We start from the raw sequence: 14,559 nt of genomic DNA, 5'->3' as shown, positions 1-14,559 counted from the left end.
CTTTCCTTATATACTCTTCTGGGTGATCTCATTTATGTCTATTACTTAACTGCCACTTGGATGCTGATGACTTCCAACTGCACAACTTCAGCACATGTCTTCTTCCTTAAGCTTTAGTCTTGCATACCAAACTTGCAGCTGACATTTCTACCCGAATGTTCTACACGAACCTCAGCCTCAACACATCCAAAACATAATTATTTTCTTCCCACATTAACTTCCTCTTCTTTCTGTTTTTATTCTCTATTTCAATTGGTGGTATCACCAATCATCTTGTTATTCCAGTTAGTCTTGGGAGTCATTATCCTTGACTCCTTCCTCACCCCGACCTTCACCATTCAACCAACTATTAAGTCTTGAATATTTCACCTTTTAAATATTTCTTGAATATGTCTTATCTCTTCTTGACTCTCACTACTCAAGGCTAGGTCACCAGCATCTCTTGCCTGGATCATTGCTATTGCATTTTTGTGGTTCCACTCTTACTTTTTTCTATCCATCCTTCTCATAGTCATCAGCATAATCTACATTTGTTTGTCTGTCCTTCCATTAGACTATACACTCCTTGATGGTTGGAACCATATCTTACTCATGTTTGTATCCTGAATGCTTATCACTTTGTAAGTGTTCAGTATTTTTCTTTTAAAGAAAAGCTCTCATCTCTCATTTGTACTTCAGTTTAACATCTCCAAAACCCCTTAGCACATCAATTCTTGGATAATTCACCATTACTTTGAATTCAACATACCTAAAACTTCAAGTCATCTTTTCCCACAAACCAGCATAAGTTCATAAGATCATGCCAATTTCCTCATGGTCATCAGTCAGATAGCCAACAAGTCTGTTGGTTCTCCTTTCACAATGTCTCTCTCTTTTATCAACTCTTTGCCCTCCCCCTGCTCTATCAGAACCTCCTTTCTAGTACTCACAACATTTTAATTAGATTGCTGCACCTTCCACTTAACAGTTTTCCTTGGTTATACTTTCTCTACTTTCAATGCATTCTATATACTGAGGTGAGAAAAAAAAAAAAAGAAAAATCATTTTCATCCTACAATTCCTGCTCAAAGTTACCTAGTAGTTCAATGTCCTATAGCTTGTACAAACTAATATCCAACCTTGTTTACAGTTTCTCCCTAGCCACCTGAAATACACAGACTGCTTTCCCTATGAGCTTCCCCAAATTCCATGCTTGATCCCAACCACAAACCTTTGATTCATGTCCCTTTTGTCCTACTTAAATCCTACCCACCCATCAAAATTCAGATCAAATTCTGCTTTCTCCACTGGACCCTTCTTAACTGAATCAGGTCCTAATAACCACCCCCTCCCTAAACTAGTATAGCACTTCTGCCTGTAGCATTTATCTTGCCTCAGCCATACATTGTTCTAGGTTGTTAGTTAATTGCTTCCTGTTTGGTTGTCTCTTCTCTTCAATCCTCCTATATAACAAAGAGATAATATGCAAATTGACCATCACACCCTCGCACAAGATGGCTTCCCCTATGTGGTCACAAGATGGGTGCCACTGAGGGCAGTTGTGGATGATCAGGCCAGCAGGGGCAACCAGGCCAGCAGGGGAGGGTAGTTGGGGGTGACAAGGCCTTCAGGGGAGGGAGGGCAGTTGGGGGGGGACCAGGCATCAGGGGAGGGCAGTTAGGGGCAACCAGGCTGGCAGGGGAGCGCAGTTAAGGGTGACTGGGCTGGCAGGGGAGGGCTGTTGGGGGCAATCAAGCTGGCAGGGGAGCAGTTAGGTGTCGATCAGGCTGGCAAGGGAGTGGTTAGGGGGTGATCAGGCTGGCAGGCATAAGCGGTTAGGGCAATCAGGCAGGCAGGCAGGCGAGCGGTTGGGAGCCAGCATTCCTGGATTGTGAGAGGGATATCCGACTGCCCGGAGTGGGCCTAAACCAGCAGTCAGACAGTCCCCGAGGGGTCCCAGATTGGAGAGGGTGCAGGCTGGGCTGAGGGACACCCTCCCAGTGCACGAATTTCATGCACTGGGCTTCTAGTTAGCTTATAATCTCCTGGAGAACTGAGACTATGTGTTACATTTCTTTTTTATTCCCCTAGGTGCCCAGCTCAGGGCTCAGTGAATGCTTCTAAATGGGTAAGAAATGAATTAAAATGAGAAACTTAAGTTTTGTAATTATTATTTTTATTCTTAAAAATTAAAGTTTAGAAAGGACTTTTTGAAGCAGAAAGACTAATTACTTTTTCTAACTCAGGAAACAACAATAAGACAATGCTGAACAAATTTAGTAGAAACAGAGTGGAAACCAGAAAGGTAAAGGTGAAGAACTTCCTAGTTACTCCTAGAACTAGGTTTTCAGTATGGTTGTTGAAGTTTTTCAAGTAATGTTCACTCTATGAACACCTAACACAACCACATTAAAATATAAGAACAAAAAACATTCTAAGGGCAAATAGAAAATATTCGTGGGTTATCTATATACACTGCTCTTGCGTGCTCCTAATACAAATGATTGAAAGTCAACTCCACTTCTTTTTGGATTTTAAAACTGTCTTAGTAATAATTATCTTGATAGACACAGTTTGAGAGACATATAGCCCTGTGGCATTTCTACTTCCAATACTAAGGCACAAGAGAGTGTCCCATTTCTTCCTTGCAACAAATATGTTTGGATCCTGAGTCCCTGCCCATTCTTTCTGGTTTGGGTTTGATACTTATTTATCCTTGTTGACAAATATAAGCATCCTATCTAATAATAGACGAATATGCAAATTGACCATAACTCTGACACACCCACAAGCCACACCCACCATCCAATCAGAGCAAGTATGCAAATTAACCCAAACCAAGATGGCTACAGCCACAGAGAGCAAGGTTTCCTAGGTAACAGAGGAAGCCAAGCTTTCTGCCAGCCGTTGCAGGCCTAAGCCTCCACTCAAGCTACAAAGTTTCAATTATAGAAGGTAAACAAATTCAAACAAATGGCGGCAGAATGGAGCTTGAGAGAGCAGGCCAGGGTTGCCGCCGGCAACAGGGGAAGCAAAGCTTTCCGCACACCCTGGCTGGGCCCACCCGCTTAAGGCAACAAGTTTCAATTATAACCCCAACACAAATGGCTGCCCTCCTCGGAGGGAGCCCCAGGCTTGGCTCTGCTCCAGGCTACAAAATTTCAATTGTAGAAGGAAAATAAATTCCAGATACCAGGGCCTCTGCTTGCATTGTCAGGGGGCGTGGCCGGCCTGCAAACCACCACAGGCCCCTCGCTCAGGCCACCCCACGCCCCAAGGGAACCCTACCCTGATCAGGGACACCCTTCAGGGCAAACCAGCCGGCCCCCACCCCTGTACCAGGCCTCTATCCTATCTAATAAAAGAGTAATATGCAGATTGATCTTCACTGCAACACACAATATAGCTGCCCCCATGTGGTCAAAGATCCTGCCCCCATGTGGACACAAGATGGCCACCACAAGATGGCCAGCAGGAGAGGGCAGTTGGGAGGCACCCGGCCTGCAAGGGAGGGCAGTTGGAGGTGATCAACCCTGCAGGAGAGGGCAGTTAGGGGTAACCAGGCCGGCGGAGGAGGGAAGTTGGGGGCAAACAGGCTGGCAGCAGAGTGGTTAGGGGTGATCAGGCTGGCAGGCAGAAGTGGTTAGGGGCAATCAGGAAGGCAGGCAGGCAAGCAGTTGGGAGCCAGCAGTCCTGGATTGTGAGAGGGATGTCCGACTGCCTGATCGGGCCTAAACGGGCAGTCGGACATCCCTTGAGGGGTCCCAGATTGGAGAGGGTACAGGCTGGGCTGAGGGACAACCCCCCTCCGTGCACGAATTTCGTGCACCGGGCCTCTAGTCTTGGGTATAACTGTTGCTTGGAACAAAGCTATAAATCAGAAAGGTAGTCATGTCTGCATCATTATAAACTTGCTTCTCATAGGTCAAAGAATTCATTACTCATTATAAGACTTCCTTCAGATTCTCAGAGCTATTTGGTGGCAACTTTATTCTTTTATGAAGCATTGAATGCATACCTGTTGACTGTAATCCCAACTGCCTGCTATTCTGTAGGGCCAGTTGTTGCTGGAGTGATAGGCCTCACCATGCCCAGAAACTGCTTATTCGGAGATACTGTGAACACAGCTTCTCGGATGGAATCACCAGGGTTATGTGAGTACCTATAGTAAGGTGGATGGGATAGTAATCTCTTACTTTTGAGAAAGTAATTCTTCCTCAAGAGAGGAGGAAGAGAGCAGAGTACTTGATGTTTTGAAGAAAAATAAAACACAATTTGAGAAGATTAAGAAGATTTAACATATTTTTCCTGGTCTGTAATGGCAAAATAGTAGGGGGTGATGTTGGATTGAACATGTATCTTTCTTGTTATAGAAATGAAACTGTAGCTAAGTGACACTGAAGTAGCAAGTATTTGATCAAAACAAGTAAAAAAATTATTTGGGCAAAGGAAAAAATTTGCCAACTTGATGTGTTTAGGGGAATCATGTTGAAAAAAGAAATAAGTAAGGAACTGACATTTTTAGTTTTTCAACTAGTTTATGGAGACATACCCAGAGCCAGCTGCTGTTTGCTGCTATGGTCCTCTTTTTGAACTAGTTAGGACCCCAGGAGTTCTGGCTTTATCAAATAGCTCCCTTGAATTTAGCTACCAATAACCCCCCAACCTAAGGAGTTTGGGATTCTGAAATAATTAATTCCAACTTGTTTGTATATGAAACCATTAGTTTCTATCAAAATATCCACTGTGTCCATGATACCATTCCTTCTTTGAGAAGAAAACTGTACAAACTATTATGACATCTGTCTGTTGCCAGCAACTCTTTCTTGGTTATGTACTGCTACTACTAAGGCAGTATCTGAATCACAATATGCTTTTACATATATCTTGGTTGAGCATAGATTTGTTCATGCTAGTATAGGAAAATAATAAATTTTATATATACTTTTTATGGTTTTTATACTTAAAAAACACAGGCCCTTAGTAGCCCTGGCTTTGGCAGTTACCAGGTAACACAGCTCGTCTTAAATTTCAGCAATATATGCAAACTAGTCCCTGATGATATGGTGGCCTATATCACAGTGGGTGGTGCCCTGTCTGACCCCACTCCTCATCACTCATGTGCAGAAATAGGCTTGCACAATGGGTCCAGTCTTAGTCAATCTAGCCTATGCAGCCATGATTAAGGAGGCAGCATGGAATTTAGAAGCTGTTGTCAGAATAAATTTTCTGACATCTGGGAAAGTCTTCAAACTCTATAGACATGGCTGAGGATATGGACATAGTCTTATAAGAACTGCTATAAGCATATGACTTTGCTTTTGAAGTGCATCTCAAGATTAAGTGAAATTGATCATGGAACCACAATGCAGATTTGGCACAATTTATTGGACTAATGTAAGCTTGTAGAAGACTAAAGTCATATTCTGGTCTGCACCAAGGAAACTCCACACATTTCACATTGAATATATAGAGCTGAAAGCAGAAATTGAATTTTCAGATTTAAACAGTATCTTGTTTAGTGATGAGCTAGGAAGAAGAAAATGGAATGAATCATATACAGCAGGTGTTTAACACTGATTATGCAAAGAAGGCATTAGGAGGGATACAAAGAAGTATACACATGTGATCTTTGCACTAAAAGAGCTGGTTAATATGCTTTTCTGGAAGCTAATAGCTAACTGAAATATGGCATTGAAATCTATACTTGACTGAGTGTCTGTAAAGTGGTACCTCTAACCTCATATTGGATATGAGACTGGGGCATGTCACAGGTCTATTAAAAAGTCAATTTCATCAATACCTCCTTTGTGCCCAGTTGTATCCATTGATTCTGGAATGGAAGTGATTAGTGACATAGCCCTGGAGTGATCCTCCTTGCCACACAAGTAGATAGTGGTCTCTCTCTTATGAGCTGTGTGTTCCTCGACAGTGGGATTACTCTAGTGAAAGGCTCCCTGAAAACCAGTTGCTAGTGAAATGGCACAAATAAGGCTGGCTAGGAACACACTAGATGCTTATATGACTTTTAGGAATAGGACAACCCTTTTTGAACAATTTTTCTGGGTGGCCATGAGTTAGTGAGGAAGACACCAACAACAGCAGTGACATGTCAAAAAAGGAAAGTCATTTAGAGTAAACATACCAGAAATTTCTTCCAATACTTTTCAGCCATGTCTTCCTACTTAGATTATACTAAGCTTGTAAAAGAATTACCTTCTCAAATGTGCATGAGAATAAATCTTGGACTTTTATTTAAGACTCAACTTGAACAAGGTTTTACTTTATAGGACAACAGTTTTCAGGAAGGCCAAGGAATCTGCTTCAGTTAATAAATGAGTTTTCTTTACCAAGTAATTACACTTAGTTTCCAACAAAATTTTTTAGTTCCCATATAAAACTCTCACCCCAGGTTAGGATCCTTAGTTGAGAAATAATACATTCATATGTGTACACAGCTAGATAAACCTACTCAAAGGTCAACTATAAATATGTAGTAGGCACAAAATGTTATGAGAGGTCTTGAGTCACTTCTCATTGATTTTTAAAATTTTATGTGCAGAAATATTGAAAGATGGTTGTATGGATGTATATGGAAAAGTCAGTCACTCTTTCGTCTCTTAAGTAGGATATGTAAACCTTGGAAGTTCAACCTTGGCAGCAGCCTGTGAGAGACTCCTTGAAGCCTCACTTCCTTCAGAGGAGATCACATATCAGCTGAGAGCACAGCAGTGGTTGCTGGTTTCTCCACCTCAACCCTCAAATTAAATTAACACCTTTCTATTGCATGGTCTTTCATCTGAGGTGGTATCTATGAGCTAAAAGATGCTATAACCTTATTTGGGCCTGGTGAGGAAGGCCATAATTCCCCCCTCCTCCTATGAAATACTAACTAATGCTCTCTCTCAGGGCCTAGCTTGTGTAGCTCAGTGGTTTAGGGTTGACCCATGCACCAGGAGGTCACTGGTTTGATTCCTGGTCAAGGCACACACACAGATTGTAGGCTTGATCCCCAGTAGGGAGTGTGCAGGAGGCAGCTGATCAATTTTTCTCTCTCATTATTGACATTTCTATCTCTCTCTCACTCTCCCTTCCTCCCTTTCTAAAAATCAATAAAAACACATTAAAAAAGTATAAAGCTCTCTCTCTCTCAGGGACTTTGTTTACGGTCTAGTTCATTTAGATGTGGTGGTATTTATTATATTAATATTTTCTCATTGATTTTTACCTAAAAGGATCAAAGGCATCTCTCTCTCTCTCTCTCTCTCTCTCTCTCTCTCTCTCTCTCTCTCTCTCTCTCTCTCTCTCTCTCTCTCTCTCTCTCTCTCTCTCTCTCTCTCTCTCTTACAGTTTATCACATTCATGTCAGTCATAGCACCAAGACAATTCTTCAAGCTCCGAGTGAGGGCTATGAAGTGGAACTTTGAGGAAGATATAATGTCCTTTTGTTTTGTAAGTCAAACCCTTGGACACACCTGCTTCTGGAGAGGTCATGGTCTGCTGAAAAAGTTTACCTGGCTGTCTGAGACTCAGAGCTATAATTTGGGCAGAATTTTCAGCCCCATTTGTGGTTCCCAAAATATTGTTGCCTTTTGCCTCAGTTTTCTTTTAAATGCTAGTGGCCTGGTACATGAATTTGTGCACATTGAAAGGAAATTAAAATAAATATTTTAATATCACTATTTGCCTTTTCTCTATAATAGAAGTGTCCACCAAATTCAAGATCTACAATGACAGATCAAAGCACACACATGCGATTGGCTCTAGTGAGAACTTTATATGTATTGCGGATGCGTGAGTCAACTTAGCCTTTTATATATGTAGAATAAACTTGCTTTACTAGACCTGCTTTCTGATTTAGCTAAACTTTTTCCAGCCCAGTGAAGCACCCCAACTTCTTTTTCAGGTAATTGTCAGCAACACAGAAGTAAATATCAACATGAAGCAGATTATTATTATAGATCATGCAGGGAGAACAAAGGGTAAAATATTTAACTGCAGCAGTGTTGGACTATATTATGCACAGTGAGAAAACTATTTCTTACTTCTTTTCAGTTGGGTCAAGTTTCTAAACTTTCTAACTCTCCATTTTCCTGCTAATGAAAAGAAAATTGGATTCCACTGAGTCTCCTATCTACCTACTCCAGGATTTCTGTGAGGATCGAATGAAATGAGGCATAGGAAAATGCTTCACAGACATTTGATTAAAGTGTAAAATGTTTCCACCTGGCTATAAATCAAGTCATGTTGCTGGGCTTGAAGAAACTCCAAGAAGGCTAGTTGTTAGGGAGAGGAAACTGGGTGTTGCTACATGATGTCATTACCTGGTGCCCACAGTGACCGTTTCTGGGCTGGACTGGGTTGTGGGCCGAATTTTGTGCCATGGTGTCTGGCCAGTGTTGACTGCAATTTGGTGGGCTATTGCTCTGGAGTGGTGGTGGGGCCTCTGTCCCACTTGGGGGAAGCTGAGTGTTGCTTTGTGGGCTCCAGGTACGCGGTGCCGTTTCTTTGTAAATACCCAGTGCACATTATGGCAGCTCCTGCATTGAGCGTCTGCCCCCTGGTGGTCAGTGCATGTCATAGCGACTGGTCAGATGGTCAGACACTTAGCATATTAGCCATATATATATACATGGCTACAGTGAGTAAGATTGTTAAAATTCCCACATTTTTTAGACTATGAGTTGCATCTTTCTCTCTTAAATTATTGCCCAGAATTTGGCTTTCCTATGAAGTGCACTATTGTTTACATGTTTTAATTGATTTTACTGGAGGCTGGTGCATGAATATTCGTGCACTCAGGGGGGTCCCTCAGCCTGGCCTGCACCCTCTTGCAGTCTGGGAGCCCCCAGGGGATGTCCCACTGATGGCTTAGGCCCGCTCCCCATGGGGAGCGGGCCTAAGCGACAGTCTGGCCTCCCTCTGCAGGAGGCAACTGGCAGGCTGATCAGGGGACAGCGCCAGTAGCAAGTGGCTGGCCCTGCCCCCCATTGCCCCACTGGTGGCCTCCCTCTGTGGGAGGTGACTGAGCAAACTGATCAGGGGACTGCATTGGCAAGCAAGGAGCCGGCCCTGCCCTCCTGACCACCCCTGCACCACTGCTGTTTGCTGTTGCCCCCCCTCTTGCTGCCCCCTCCCTCTGCCCCCTGGCATGCACCTTGGCTGGCCTGGTGCCACCCACTTGCTGGCCCCACCTCCCGCCGACCAGTCATTGAGCCGTTCAGTAATTTGCATATTACACTTTTATTATATAGGAATTTATTTTATTTTTTTCCATTATTTTAAATTTTATTGGAGTAACATTAGTCTACACGAACATATAGGTTACATGTGTGGATTACTAATTTGCAAAATCTGTATATAGGACCATGTGCCCACCACCTAAAGTCAAATCTTCTCCTGTCACCTCATATTAGGACCCTTTTCTTTCCCCCTCCCCCTCCCTCTGGCAACCATCACACTGCTGTTTGTGTATATAAGTTTCTGCTTTATATTCCACATATGAGTTAAGTCATATAGTTCTTAGCTTTCTCTGTTTGACTTATTTAACTTCGCATAATGTTCTCAAGGTCCATCCATGTTGTTGTAAATGACACTATTTCATCATTTTTTATGGCCATGTAGTACTCCATCTTGTATATATACCATATCTTCTTGATCCAATCCTCTATCATAGGGCACTTTGGCTGTTTCCAACTCTTGGCCATCGTGAATAATGCTGCAATAAACATAGTGGTGCATATATCTTTGCGTATAAATGATTTCGAGTTTTTTCAGGTATATACCCAGGAGTGGTATTGTTGGGCTGTATGGTAGCTCTATTTTTAATTTTTGAGGAATTGCCAGACTGCTTTCCATAGTGGTTGTACCAGCCTACATTCCCACCAGCAGTGAATGAGGGTTCCCTTTTTTCCACAACCTCTCCAACACTTGCTGTTGTTTATCTTGTTGATAATGGCCACTCTAACTGGTTTAAGGTGGTATCTCATTGTAGTTTCAATTTGCATTTCCCTGATTGCCAGTGAAGTTTAACATCTTTTCATATATCTATTGGCTGTTTGTATGTCTTCTTGGGAGAGGTGTATTTTCAGGTCCTCTACCCACTTTTTGATTGGGTTGTTTATTTGTTTGGTGTTGAGTTTCATGTGTTCTTTATATATTTTGGAAATAAAACCTTTGTCGGAGCTACAGTTTGCAAATATTATCGCCCATATGGTTGGCTGCCTGTTTTGTTGTTCGCTTATTTTGCTGTGCAGAAGCTCTTAAGTTTGATATAGTCCCATTCATTTATTTTTGCCTTTACCTTCCTTGCCTTTGGGGTCAAGTCCATAAAATGTTATTTGCCACCCTGGTCCATACGTTTGGTACTGATATTTTTTTCTATGTGACCTATAGTTTTGGGTCTTATGTCTAAGTCTTTGATCCATTTTGAATTAATTTTTGTACCTGGGGACAAACTGCAATCCAATTTCATTAGTTTGCATGTGGCTTTCCAGTTTTTCTAGCACCATTTATTGAAGAGACTATCTTTACTCCAATGTGCATTTCTGGCCCCTTTGTTGAAAATTATCTGTCCACATATGTTTGGTTTTATAGATGGGCTCTCTATTTTGTTCATCTGTGTGTCTGTTTATCTGCCAATACCATGTTGTTTTGATTGTCGTAGCTTTGTCATATATTTTGAAGTCAGGTAGCGTGATACCTCCAGCCTTGTTCTTTTTTTTTTTTTTTTCAGGATTGCTTTTGCTATTCTGGGTCTTTTGTGGTTCCATACAAATCTGATGATTTCTTGTATTTTTTTTTTTAAATGACACTGGGATTTTGATGGAGATTGCATTAAATCTGTATATTGCTTTGGGTAAAATGGCCATTTTAACTATGTTGATTCTTCCAATCCATGAACACAGGATATTTTATCATTTCATTGTGTCTTTTTAAATCTCTTTTAATAATGTTTTATAATATTCAGTATATAGGTCTTTCACATTCTTTGTTAAGTTTATTCCTATGTATTTTGTTCTTTTGGTTGCGATTGCAAACAGAATTGTTTTCTCCATTTCTTTTTCTGAAGTTTTGTTGTTGGTATACAGGAAGGCAATGGATTTTTGCACATTGATTTTGTATCCTGCAACTTGACTGTATTTATTTATTGTTTCCACTAGATTTTTGGTAGAGTTTTTAGAGTTTTCTATATACAACATCATGTAATCTGCAAAAAGTGACAGTTTGACTTCTTCCTTCCCTATTTGGATGCCTTTTATTTCTCTCTCTTGCCTTATTGCTCTGGCTAGTACTTCTAGTACTATCCTATATAATAAAAGGCCAGTGACCAAAACTGTGGAATTACCAGAATGACCAGAATGACCATGGCGCCTCGTCCCAGCCACCCCAACCCCCAGTGGGGACCCCCACACCAATCAGGGGCTCCCATCACGTCAGGCCGGCCAGACCCCACCCATGCACTGGGCCTCTATAAAAATGTAAAACCCAACCCCACCACCACTCCAACCCAATCCACCAAAGGCTCCTGAAACCACAAAATTAGATCACTGATTCAGGCTAGAGTTCAAAGTATAAGCCTCATTCACACATGAGGAATTCACACCTTTCCCCTTCCCCTTGGACTCCGCATCTCATAGGAAGCATGCACCATATGAACACGCAAATGAAAGCTCAGAAAAGTCACTCTTTTGGGGTCCTGTGGCACATCCAGGCAGAGACAAACTGATCACTAAAAGCCAAGCACCAGACTCTGTCCCTTCCTCCAGACAGGCACTCCCCGTGGCAGGATACAAGGAGAGCCCCGTCTTGAATCTTTGCAGAGATGAGAATGCTCAGGAGGCCAAGATAATAGAAACCTAAGGACCCAAATGCTGGGCCCATGCCACCAGGACCCACTCAGCTCAAGGCCAAGGGGAGCTCGGACCAAGTTCTGGTCCAATTCTTAACCCAATCACGACCTGCCATCCTGGGGCCACAGTGTGCACTGGAGTGTGTAATTGCGGGGGCGTTCTGGAAGTGGAAGGTTCACCCCAACCCCAGGGCCCCAGGGGTTCTCTGCCTGCATGCCCTTTCCCCAGGCGCTCAGCCCCAGCTGTGCCAGCGAAGCCCCTTTGCTGGGGTGGGATCACTGGGGTGGGATCACAGGGTCAGGCCAGGGGAGGGGCGGCCAGCCCAGGCATCCTCTGTGGCTGTTTGCACACATGTAGTTAGCTCTAATTATCCTGGGCTTTCAGTTCACCAACTCCAGGCCTGGGAGCTGCACCCAGGTGAACAAACCCACGGAGCCACTGCTCCTCGGAATGAGCCCTCTCACTGGGCCGGGAAGCTCTATCCCCATCCACAGCACCCTGTGTGGTGTGTCTGTGTTTGCCCAACTGTCTACACAGCCACCACGTGCTGGCTTGGGGATATCTTTGTGGGTCTTAGGTTGTGTGTCTAATCTGGCTTCTGGGAAGGTTCTTGAGTACCAGGCACCAGTGAGGAGAGGAGGGGTGGCAGGTTGGGGGAAGGGGGAGGATGAAGTGGTTTTCAGCTGCGAAGGAAGTGCTAGCTTTCGGCTCTCCTGTCTGTGCAAGTCCTACATAAATGTGAGCCGGGGGCAGCAGCCAAGGCCAAAAATTCCTGGGATTTCAGATGTAACCACCAAATCGAGGTGTCCTAGACCATGCTCTGTCTCCTTGCCCCCTGAGCCATTTAGAACCTCAGCCACCAGTGCTCCTGTCCTACAGGTGGCATAGCCAGGGCTCAGAGAGGTTAGAGAACTCACCATAGGCAGTACAGGAGGCCAGGGCCGCCACTCTCCAGAGCCGTGGCACGGGGATTTGGGATTCAGGCTTTGCTCAAAAACAGAAGGTGTGCGGGGACCTGGGAGGGAATGCCTCCAGGTCCTCCTTTCTATGTCTGATTTTGGATACCTAGCCTTTGGCTACCCTGGTCCTGCTTACTCTGTCCATTGCCCACAGCATCCTTCAAGTCCTTTCCCTGAGGCCAGTTCAGCCATATCTATGCTGAAGGGAACCAGAGTGCAGAGGAGAGCAAGCTCAGCCCCAGGGGCCTTAGTTGGAGGTGGAGGGATCAGCCTTACCAAGCAGGACTTCTCAGGACACTCGCTCTACCCTTAGGGCTGAGTCCCTCCCTTAGCCTTCCTGGGTTCTCTGTGGCTGTCTGTCTCACCCTGTGCATTTCTCTCCCTGTTCCTTGCTCTCTGATCCTGTTTACTCATTCCCAATATATCACTGGGCCTTTTGTCTCTGTTTCTCATCGGATCTCTGCCTGTGGAGAACACCCCTGCTTCCCCTGCAAAGGAACACACACCAGCAGAATCCGCCTTTTCAATAAAAAACGACAAGTGGGAAACAGAGTGAATTAAAAAGCATTAACTTAAAAACAATCCATATGTCTGCAAATGCATTCCAAATGGCAGCACTTCAGCGGGGGTGGCAGGGGTGTGGCGTGTTGGCCACATGTTCTGGAGTCTCAGACACAAAATGTAGGGGGCTCAGCACCTCGCTATGGACCCCTCCCACTAGCCACCTGGGATGGCAGGTTCTGGGGAAGGGACTTAGTCTATACTCACCCTCGAGGACCCCCACCTGATTCCATAGACCCTTTCCCCTGTTTTGGCATCTGCTGGTCCCTCTTACTCCCCCAGTACCTCCAAACCTTCCTATGCTGACCCCAGCTCTCCTTCTGCACCAGCCCTCCCCCCCCCATATACACACAGATTACACCCTCTCCCTCCCCATCCCCTCCTGTCTTCTACCCCATACTTCTTCCTGCCCTGCCCTGCCCAGCCCCACCTCCATTCTTCCTTCCTGCCCCAGACCACCCAGCAGCCCTGGATCTGAGAGAAATGGTTAGAACAAAGCTTTCCTTGGCTGGGAGAGACTCTCCAGAGAGCTGCATGCAGAAAGGCGCTCCCAGTCCTGTACCTGCAACTGCTCTGTCCTGCCAGATGCCAATCAGAAATTTTGTCTCTGGAGACAGAGGGTAGCAGAAGTAGGCTGCTGTCCTTTGAAGCCCCTCGTCAGGAGGAAACTCCCCCCACCAAAATAAAGTTCGCCCTGCTGCCTCCCTTATCACTTTCAGCAACACTCCTTTGCCCTGTTCCCTGGAAGTGGAAGGATTGGAGCACATCTATATATATAAAAGAGTGATATGCAAATTGATGGAATAGTGGAACGACCAGAGGACCACTCAACCAATCACTATGAGGTGCACTGATCACCTCTTGGTACCTCCCCACCCCCCATGGTGAATGGGGAACCAGGCACGGGTGGCATCAGAGGGCAGGGCTGGCTGTGGGCAGCTGGGGAAGATGGCCCTGATCACAGGCCAGGCCTAGGGACTGTACCCGAGAACGAATTTCATGCCTGGGCCTCTAGTGTTGAATAAAAGTGGTGAGAGAGGACATCCTTGTCTTGTTCCTGATCTAAGGGGAAAAGCTTTCAGTTTTTCACCATTGAATATGATATTGGCTGAGGGTTTATCATATATGGCCTTTATCAAGTTGAGGTACTTTGCTTCTATTCCTATTTTATTGAGTGTTTTAATCATAAATGGATGTTGTATCTTATC

General features: G+C 44.3%; 1 protein-coding gene across 1 annotated transcript in view; it reads left to right on the top strand.

The window, feature by feature from the left end:
- The window catches only part of GUCY2F (guanylate cyclase 2F, retinal), a gene marked incomplete at its 5' end in the record, with an annotated part of 158,497 nt that overhangs the window by 121,951 nt on the left and 21,987 nt on the right, over window positions 1-14,559 (top strand). The window contains 3 exon segments of the mRNA XM_054719256.1: window positions 4,035-4,133; window positions 7,330-7,418; window positions 11,882-11,897. Of these exon segments, the coding sequence (XP_054575231.1) occupies window positions 4,035-4,133; window positions 7,330-7,418; window positions 11,882-11,897 (204 nt within the window).

The sequence above is a fragment of the Eptesicus fuscus genome, chromosome 1 (genome assembly GCF_027574615.1).
Source record: "Eptesicus fuscus isolate TK198812 chromosome 1, DD_ASM_mEF_20220401, whole genome shotgun sequence".
NCBI lineage: Eukaryota > Metazoa > Chordata > Mammalia > Chiroptera > Vespertilionidae > Eptesicus > Eptesicus fuscus.
The sequence above is the reverse complement of the archived record's forward strand: the minus strand, read 5'-3'. Positions and strand labels throughout refer to the sequence as shown.